The sequence below is a fragment of the Myripristis murdjan genome, chromosome 23 (assembly GCF_902150065.1).
Source record: "Myripristis murdjan chromosome 23, fMyrMur1.1, whole genome shotgun sequence".
Lineage (NCBI taxonomy): Eukaryota > Metazoa > Chordata > Actinopteri > Holocentriformes > Holocentridae > Myripristis > Myripristis murdjan.
Window position 1 is genome coordinate 4,625,105 of NC_044002.1, and position 10,153 is coordinate 4,635,257.

The window sequence follows — 10,153 nt, forward strand, 5'->3', positions numbered from 1 at the left end:
AGCTGTTCAAAGCTTCAACTGTGGAGCCAAAAACAGCATTTTAAATGTAAAAGACGGAGACGAATCCTTTTCAATAGGAAATATTCTAACCACAGAAAATAGTGTTAGTATAATAATGAGTATTTACTCACTTGCTTAGGCACTTGCTTGCTTGCTTGCTTGCTTGCTTACTTACTTACTTACTTACTTACTTACTTACTTACTTACTTACTTGCTTGCTTGCTTACGTACTTGCTTACTTAATTTCTAGTTAGTGATATATTGAAACTTGCGGTTCAATATTTGAGCACTGATTTCTACGAATGCCTCTTACTTTGAAAAGGACACACACCGGAAGTCTCATTCTTCTTCTGTCCGGAGAATAGAAACTAACCAAATATCAGTGCAATCCACTTCCGCTTGCAATGTTTTGCTGCCAAGATGTCCAGCTACGCCAGGGTGATTCACTACGCCACGAGTGTGCTGTGCAGCAACAAAGGCGCCATGGTGCTGCTGCAGCTGCACAGGAAGGTCTTCCAGCGCTTCGACATCACCGAGGAGGAGTTCTGGTACATCGTCAAGAAGTGTCCCCGCTTCGTGGTGGTGAGGAACAGGGAGGGCACGGACGACTGGGGCTCCGACTGCACCGTGGTGGCCAAAACATCCCTGCGCCTGTGCAAAAACTACACCAAACAGCACTGTGCCGACTGCCAGGAGCTCCACCTGTGCAAGTACTTTGTCTATGGAAACTGCCGCTTCGGGAAAGGCAGGTGAGTAAGAGTCACGGAGCTTTAACTCAGGGCAGTTACAGGACAAGACCATAATAATTCTGTTTTTCATATTGCCATGAATCCCTGTAAAGCGTCTAAACCTAACCCTAGCAATGCATTACCACCGTTAGAAGTAATTTACTATGCAATCGGCTGCAGCTTTGTGCTCTCTCCACCTGTGCCTGGAATACAAGCTCCCATTGTTTCCAGCAGCTGCTTTCACTAACATGCTCCATCCATTGAAATCACTTCATAAATTTATTTTTTATTTTTTCCCTAACATGACCTGACCACTATTGTGTTTAAAAGCCCCACTCTGTATTTTGCCATCACTGCCTGCTGATACATACTTGTGCTGGCAGTGAGGAGGCGAAATGAAACTTAACCCAGATGATGTGGGTTAAGTTTCAAGTGCTGGCAAAATGAAACCTATAGACACAGCTGCAGTTGCAAACAGGACAAGGGCGTCACTACAACTGGGGCGTTACGAGAGTCATGTTGGCCGATGGGGTCCACTGGAATTATAGTCTTGACTGGACTGGAAAAAACAAATACAGGATGTTTTGAGTCATTGTCATCACGTGGGCAAATGAATTTCAGTCCTTTTATCATCATTTGGCCTGTTTGGGATTGTGAAGTGTTATTCAGCATGGATGAAATATCTTTTTTGCATTGTGTGCATTGTGTGCTTGATAGTGTAGGTTTGGATTCAGGAGGTATGATTGAGATAATGAGCACTCCAGGCAAGTGTTAAGAGAAGATGATGATTTTGCTGGCTTGTGTTTGTTGCAGGAAACAGTGTAAGTTCTCCCATGATATAGGATCAGAGCACAACCACCCTCTGCTGAGAGAGTGCACCCTGCATGAGCTCACCGAGGATGACCTGTTTCTGCTACTGCTTCAGAACGACCCCTCCCTGCTGCCCGAGGTAACACACACACTCACACACACACACACACACTCACTCACTCACACACACACACACACTCACACACTGCACTGCACCTGTTCTCCATATCCTCACATCTAAAACCTTTGCTGCTAGTTTTCTAGTTTAGGGCCCTATGAAATCTGTTTTATTTTTTCCCAATTCTGTGTTTTCCGTTTTCATTTTTCTGTGCCTAATCATGCAGTGGATGAATAATATTTCAACATTTCGATTGGAAAAGATTCAAAATTTAATGAGCATCAGTGAATTCATAACACTACACTGCAGTATTTTTTAAAATGGAAGAAAGTGCTTCAGTAGTTATAAAACTGCTGATGTGTTTGCACTGCTGAGAGTTTGTTGAAACAATGAGCTCTTCTCGCTAGTGCATTGCCTCTGTGTGTGTGTGTGTGTGTGTGTGTGTGTGTGTGTATGAGAGTGTGAGTGTGTGTAAAAGAGGTGCTTGGGTGCTTGTAAATGACATCAAAAGAGAGAGTCTCTCAATATAGTTTTTTTTCTGTTCATTTAGCATAGGCACAGTGAAAAACATGACAAAATGATTCTGCTTTCATTATGAAATTTTGAGATTCCATCTGTGTTTTCTGCATCACAGAAATCATAGGGCCCTAATGGTTGTTTCCATTGCTGGTCAGGTTATGGCTACATTTACATGCACACAAGAAACAACATTGTAGTGAATAACGTGGTCAAGGCAGGAAATTTGAATATTCAAAAACCCCAGTTTACATGCGCTAGGAATAATCGGGTTCCCCCCCACTCACGATGTTGCATGGACTGTTTTCTCTGCCGACTGTGGTTCTACAGCCTGCAGAGCCACTGAAACACACCAGAGAGTCGGTCTCTCGTGTTTAGGGACCTTTGCCCTTGTGCTCAGTCGGACAGTTGGACTAGCAAGTGAAGCAGGCGGCAGCAGATGTTTTTGACATAAATTTATTGAGCACTTTTTGACAGACAGCTTAGTTTTTACTCTCCTGAGCATTGTCGAGTGCATGGTTACTGTGCTTATGGTGTCAGTTCTCTTTTCCACTCTCCTTTCCTGCACATGCGCATAAAAAGCTATTCAAAAATCTGATTAAGCGTTTTCATGGCCTGTTAATTGGGTTTCTCCAGCAGTAATCTAGCTGTGTTACCCGGGCTTCTCTTAAGCCCCTAGACTGCTTTAAAAAGAAAAACCTGCTTTCTTGTTTACATAGTAGTTTAAAATTTGTCTAACTACAGTGTGTGGGGAATAACCCGATTTACTGAAGTGCATGTAAACACACTGAATGTGTCCCCACTTTTTCTCCCATTTGGAGATTGATTAATTAGTATTTCACATGCTCTATTTTCTATCCAGTGTGACCTCCATTTATATGTGCAACATTTTTGCATTACAGGTGTTTCTGCTGATTTGTGTGGCTCTTCTCTCTGCCAGTGTATCAGTGCTCTTAAGTTTGCTGTTAAGGTCGGTGGAGAACGTGAAATGTAGCTGCGCTTGCTCTCATTTTCCCTTTTGCTTTTTCTCTTTTCTGGAGAGGCAAGGACCAGAGTAGCTTACAGCCTGGCTTTTGTGGATGGGAAGTAGGCAGCGCCAGTGAGATGAGAATCCTCCACTCTGATTGGATGCGGCATTTGCAAAAGAGAAAGAAAAGCAGTTTCTGGAAAAGAAAAAGAAAACTAAAGATATGCTAAAATGCCAGAACAGGAGATGTGAGCTCAGTTTTTAAAGAGTACGCTGCAGTTCAAGTGTAATCCCGTAACGTCGACATGGTCTCAAAGTCAGTCAGTGAAATAATCCGAGAACAGAAGTGTAGAGCCCCGATCGGGTGAAGAGCAAGTGGATGAAGAGAAGCCTTGAAGAACCTGAGGGAGAGCCTGTATTTTTTAACAAACAAGACAGCAAAAGAATGAAAAAGAAAAACAAAAAAAGAAAAGAAAATCTAAAAAAAAAAAAAAAAGTGCCCTGTTGATGTGCGTTTGACCTGAGGGAAGTGTCCGTTTCCAGAGAGGTAAAGTAGAATACTTTGGTGTGTGAGGTTCATTTGTTTCCGTTTGATTTGCGCATCCCTCTGGTTGCCAGCGTGCGGCTCCGCTGTCATTCCTGATCGTTCCCGTTTGTCCTGTGTTCCTCATACAGGTGTGCTCTCACTACAATAAGGGCACCGGGCCGTACGGTGCCTGCACCTTCCAGGAAAACTGCACCAAGGTGCACATTTGCATGCACTACATTCAGGGCGACTGTATGTTCGGCCACAAGTGCAAGCGGCAGCACATCATCGACCAGCATGGCCGCCGCATGCTGGAGGACCGAGGCCTCAGCGGGGAAATCATCCACGACCTGCCCTTCATTTACCAGAACATCCACCACCTCACCACACCCACACCCTACTCACCCCGAGGTGAGCCAGAGCATCAGCCTGCCGCTTCAGCAATGTCCCTGCATCGAGTAGCGTTTGCCGCCCAAATGTCCTCATGTTGAAAAGTCTGGGGCGAAAGGGTTGCAACCTGACAGATGAACAGCATTGTTTTGTGTGATAAATTATTAGTTTTAGCTCACAAAACTGTTTGTTTAAAGGGAACTTTAAAGCAAAATTTACCTTTGTTAGTGTTATGTATTTGTATAGTTCAGTCGCTTTTATACTATGTTGAATTTTCCTGTAGACGCTTCCCACCAGATCTATTTTTCTAGTTTAAACCAGAAAATGACAAGAAAAGATTCGTTTCATTCCCTCAAGAAAAAGGGTAACAACGGACTTTTTTGTTTGTTTGTGTGTTTTTGGAATAATTTGCATTGTTTGTGTTCGTTTATATGCTAAAAGTTAGGCCTGGGTGATGGACAAAATTAAATGTCCTAATCTTTTTGACCGAAAACCTTGATATTGATACTGTGAGTATGTTGTGGGGTTGGTTGTGCTTTCACAAAACATTTACATGAGATTTTTGATAAACAATAATTAGTGCTGTGAATATGATGACCAAGCAGGTAGAGGCAAATAATGTAACAGCGAAAACAGTCCAAAAAGTTCAGAAAATTGCATCCCTTAACTGTTATGTAGCCTTTAAAACTAGGAAACAACAACACATATGCCATATCATGATATTATCCAAAATCTCAGACAATATCTAGTGTCATATCTCAGTATCGATATAGGGCTGATATATTGCCCAGCCTGACTAAAAATTTTATTTTAGAAGCTGTTTTTCTTTGGTATGGAGGTGTATGGAGAGATACAAAAAAGTATTACAGGTGCATTTTGCTTCTGAAAGATTCAATGGGGTATAAAAAATACCGTCTTAGGTGTACCGGTAATCTTGTATACTTTTGGTTTGTTTAGGGTCACACTGATCAGTGACCAAGCAAACCAGGGCTTTTCATCAGAAATTCACACAGACTCGAAGATGTTATTGTATGAATTTAGCAGCATGGAAGGTCAAAACAAATATGGTGCCAGGTTGTGTAATTTTTAGCTAAGCATGATTGGCTTGTTAGGCGTCTGTGCTGTAATTTACCACCTGTAGTGTTCAGACTGAGTAGCCCAGTGTGCTAGTTTGCCCTGGGGTCACTTTGTTACGCTCAGCTTTCCACACGTTTTTGGGGCTAGAGGTAAACCGAATCATTTTAAACCTGGTCGGTGTGAACAAAGCTTTACGTGTGTGATAGTTGAGTTATTGATATATTGTGTCTCCTGTGTGTGTATATCAGAGAGTGTGCCTGACCTGCTCTCCAAGCCTGTCAGTCAGACAGATGAGAGGGAGGAAATCTGTCTACATTTCATCCGCAGGAGCTGTCGTTTCCAGGGTGAGCTCAGCTCCTTTTTTCAACCTCATCTTTTCCTTTTTATAACAGTACTATCCATTTGAGTGATGGGACTGTTTCTTTGTTTAGCACCCTGTAAAAGTCAACTCAATTCCGCAAATGTGTAGTTATGTTAATGCGTTCCACGTCGTTTGAATTCCCTTACATGTCCACTAGGTGGTGACAACGTGTCAACTTCTAAGTAGACCACAGCTGAAGAACACTCAGTTTAGATCTGTAAATTTGCACAACTTGCTATGTCTGCACTCTGTTTTTGCATCAAAGTTGCCATTCATTTTCCCAATTTGAGCAGGCAACTGCTTTATTTCATCACTTAGATCACTCTCACCAAGTTTCCTGTATTTGCTAACTGACCCTGAATTCCTCCTCAGTATGCAGTGATGCTTATGGCTGCTGCACCTGGCAGCAGATGACATGGCGTTTGATCTGTCAAGGAAAGCACACTGCAAGAAAACTGCAGCAGAAATATCCACGGTCTCCAATCGTGGTTCCATTTTCCATTTTGCAGTTCCTGAGATGGAAAATTATAGGATTGCAGTATAGAGACCCAAAGACCATTATGATTTCTGTGAAGTTGACCTTTGACCTTTGACACAACTTCATCATTTTATGCTATTTGACATTTGTATGGAACTTTGTCATAATTAGCACATGAACTGTTGAGTAATGGCCAAAAATACAGTACGTTTTATGAGGTCACCATGACCATGACCTTTGACCTCTGTCCACCAAAACTGAGCACGGAGGGAAATTTGTGCCAAATTTGAAGAAACTCCCTCAAAGCGTTGCTGAGATATTTCATTCACAAGAATGGGACAGATGGACAACCTGAAAACATGACACCTCCAGTGCAGAGTCATAAAAACAGACTGGGGTTTGAACCGAACCATGGATCTGGAGAATCATTACACCCCTACTGTTTATTAGGGATGCCACAAAATATCGATATATCACGATACTTCCTCTTGTGATACATTATCAATACACTTGTGCCACGACTGGAAAAGTTATTTTGCCTTTTCCTGGAATTTTTTTCTTCTTCACTCACAGATATCATGATGTTTCATAGCTGATTATCTTACAATGTATCACATATTGCAAAATCGCCTGTACAGTGATGTCATTGTTATCTCTAGGTAAAATATCATGATAGTATAGTTGTCAGTTACCCAGTGATTCCCACCTTTACTGATTATAGAGAATGTCAGGAGGTGAAATGCCATCCCTCGGTTATTCTCTCTCCTAGGTAGCTTTGTACCTCATAGGTAGCCAGAAGTAATGGTTTGAACTGTGAGACTTCAGAACTCAAACCCTGTAAGGTGCTGCCAGTAAGTTAAATGTCTTCTTAGTGTCTGGAAGTTTCAAACAAGTTCATTCATCTTCAGAGACTCCAGCTTCCTCTCACTCACTGCTGTTTTGGAAAGTTTTGGATTACACCTTTAAGTTTCAGTCTTAATGTGTGCAGAGACGTAACATGTCCATCTCCAGCACCAGCTTTTAATTTCGGACAAATAGTTTGAATCTACAATGTCTTAATCAGTGGGCATGATACTGTCTTCTGCAGCTGTGCTTTGCGGTTTAGGTTGATGGATGTGATGTTTTGTTCTGAATGCAGTGGATATTCTGGTGTCTCCTCTGTAGACAAGTGCATTCGCATACACTTCAACCTGCCCTACAAGTGGGAGGTGTTTGAGGGTGATTCATGGAGGGACCTGAGGCATATGGAGGACATTGAGCGAGCATTCTGTGATCCACGCAAATCAGAGAGGTCAGACTTCACTTCTCACCTCTCTCAAGTATTAAAGCCTCTCTGCTGTTGAAGAGGCAGCAACTAAAACCATTGTTTATTCTATCTGTTGAATGTGCAGCCCAGGCACGCGGTCCGTAGACTTCCTGACCATGATGCGGGAGACAAACCCCGTTCGCCGTCTCTCCACAGTTTCCTCAGTAACTAAGCCGCCTCACTACATCCTGACGACTGAATGGCTGTGGTACTACAAGGGTGACCACGAGAACTGGGTTGAGTACGGACAGCCTGTGAGTTAGCCTTGCTGTTTTCATTGGTTGAATCAGGGGGATAGAGATTTTGACATGACATATAATTTTAGCTTATGTTTTCTGGTATATATATTTGTTTTTACCTTCTTTACACCTGGTGTGAGCTATTTTGATTGTGAATATTTAGGATTTAGATGGGTCACAGTGACATCTGACTTTAAATGTGCTAAATGTATAATTTTAGTATTACCCTGTTTATTTTCTTACGTGACTCTAACCATTGTAATCAAACAAGACCATTGTCGGGATCATCAGCAGCCCACGCCTGCCTCTATTTTACATTTTACATTGTGTACTACCAGTTTGGATTTGGCCGGAAATCTGCTGAATTGCTTTGTGGCACAAAAACTGGAGGGCACTGTTTTTCCTACACAGATGGAGCTAAAGTTTCCAGAGCTGGTGGCAATGGTACATAGAAGGAAAAACGCTTCAGTTTATCCTTGTCACTAAAGCTAGCTTTTACTAGAGAAGTACCTATATGGCACAAGGTTTTGGGGTTTATGGGAAATGTGGTCTAATTTTGGAGAAATAATAGCATTAATATTACCACTAATGGGAGATTAAGTCTAACATTTGTTTTCACGGTGATTTTATTTGTGTGTGGTAATGGACCTTTTGCACAGCAGCCATTTTGACATGCAATAGCAGGTAAACACAGGAGTTACTAATGACATTAATGAAGGTTGTGCTCCATTTAAGTCTAACAGAGCCAGGCTCCTGCTGTTGTTCATGCTGGCTCACTGGAAAAACTCTGGTCCATTTAAATGAAACCTGAATTAGTAAAACCTGTGTTTGCCCTGTTACTTTATGTCAAAAAGCTGCTGTAAAAAAGGTCTATGCTTAATGTGGTGGGCTGCCTGCATAATGGGTCTCCAGTAAACACGTTAAAGTAGGATTTCTCTTTCCTTCACCTAAATCAAGATTTCATATACATCACTTCCTCTTGCAACATTTACAACCTTAAAATCAATTGTTTCTCATCCACCGGTTTCAACTTTTTCCTGTCTGAGCTGCTTGACAACTGTTGCTTTGTGTTGTGTCGTCTTCCTGATTGAATCTTCATGGATAGTTGCTTTAAAGTGTTTCTGATTCTGATTTCTTGTTCTTATTTGTGTGAACTACAAACACCTCCCACACACACTGTCAGCAATTGGTCACATGCGTTTCTGACTAACTCTGGAGGAGGTTTGGATGAACGGATCTTGAGTGCATCTCATGTGCATTTCATTTTTTTCCCTCAATTGAAGTAGGATCAATTTGCCTACGATGCAGGTTAAAGCCACGTGGGAAGGGGTCTGAAATGGCATCTTTGAAAAGTGGATGATGGGGCTGCATCATGTGAATATTATGCTGTGTTGCACTTGAGATACAAGCCACACTTAATGACTAAGCCATACTTAAAGAGCAAGTAATCAAAATGAAACTGTGAATCTCTGCTCTGCCCTCATCAGGATGACAAGCAGCGCACAACATCAGTGACTTCCCGGGATCTGGAGGAGGCGTACACGGCCAACCCGTCAGCTGAAGTTAAAGTCGTAAAGGGCCACCGGCAGTACTATCTCAGCTTCCAAGGTAACGACCTTCCTGTAACCTCCCATCACCCCACAACCGGCACCGCTGAAACCCACCTCCACGTAAATGAGCCTTGAAATGAGCAACAGAAACTACAATGATCTTTAGAGACTACAGCGAGCAGGCACACTTCTTCACAGCTTTCTCTTCTCTCTGCTGTTTTCATATTTTTCTTCAATGACTCCTGTTCCTTGTTTTTTCTTTGTATTGTTTTTTTTTTTTTTTTTGCAGACATGTATCAGCGAAACCCGAAACACAACACGAAGAGGAAAGTGAGGCGCCGACCACGCTTTGTCTCCATCACAGAGGTGGAGAAACAGATTGCTCGGTAGAGAGAAACAACCGCCAGTAACCGTCTGTTACAGTCTGAATGAACGAGTGCCTTATTCCTGGCCGCCTATCTGGAATGACTTTTTTCCCTGCATTAGATCTACCTACTGTACCTCTGAGCCATTTCAAGAATTACTTAACTCCTCTAGCTAGCCTTGACTATGTTACTGTAACAATGTTTCTGACATGGATGGATTTGTTACACATTTAAATGATTTTTTTTATTATTATTTTATTATCATTTTGTGTTTTTTGTGATGTTACCAAAGTGGAGGCCTCTGAGAGCTCAATGGCAGCAAACTGACAGTGGAACGATGGATCGGATGCTTCATTGAAGCTCTTTGTGTTATTACTCCAGAAAGTATGAGAAAACATGTCTGTCATTTTCTTACTTGATTCATGAACACCCCATATCATACAAGTAAGTGATGGAAAAGAAAGATGTCTGTAAATCTGTACACTTTTTTTTTTTTTTTACATGTGAGCATAAATGGAAACCTGTTTGGTTGTATTCCAGAAATACAAAGTTTTCCTAAGCACTTAACTGGTTTTGCTTTGTTTTTTGTTTTCTTTTTTGTTTGTTTGTTTGTTTGTTTTTTGTTTTTTGTTTTTTTTTATAGTGATGCGCCTCTCCAGAGTGCTTTTAGAGCTGCATTCTCTGCCTCTGCCTCTTCCTGTTCGTTTAGCTGAAGTGTACAT

The 10,153-nt window shown here is 41.8% G+C and overlaps 1 protein-coding gene across 2 annotated transcripts; it reads left to right on the forward strand.

The window, feature by feature from the left end:
* Positions 1 to 379: 379 nt before the first annotated feature.
* Positions 380 to 9,993, forward strand: parp12b (poly (ADP-ribose) polymerase family, member 12b). Of its 2 annotated transcripts, none has more exons than XM_030046236.1 (8): positions 380 to 749; positions 1,542 to 1,677; positions 3,815 to 4,076; positions 5,381 to 5,476; positions 7,136 to 7,262; positions 7,363 to 7,531; positions 9,004 to 9,124; positions 9,356 to 9,993. In XM_030046236.1, the coding sequence occupies exons 1-8, from the start codon at positions 421 to 423 to the stop codon at positions 9,454 to 9,456; spliced, it is 1,341 nt and encodes a 446-aa protein (XP_029902096.1). In that variant the 5' UTR covers positions 380 to 420; the 3' UTR covers positions 9,457 to 9,993. The 2 variants fall into 2 exon arrangements, with proteins under 2 accessions (XP_029902096.1, XP_029902097.1); XM_030046237.1 differs by having other exon boundaries at positions 7,136 to 7,252; positions 7,353 to 7,531.
* The last annotated feature ends 160 nt before the right edge of the window (positions 9,994 to 10,153 follow it).

What these genes read in the sequence shown, in the direction of transcription:
- parp12b (XM_030046236.1), top strand. Translation starts at nt 421, where the DNA reads ATGTCCAGCTACGCCAGGGTGATTCACTACGCCACGAGTGTGCTGTGC. An exon ending in TGCCGCTTCGGGAAAGGCAG is followed by an intron (nt 750 to 1,541) that starts GTGAGTAAGAGT and finishes TGTTTGTTGCAG; the next exon opens with GAAACAGTGTAAGTTCTCCC. An exon ending in GGGTTGAGTACGGACAGCCT is followed by an intron (nt 7,532 to 9,003) that starts GTGAGTTAGCCT and finishes TGCCCTCATCAG; the next exon opens with GATGACAAGCAGCGCACAAC.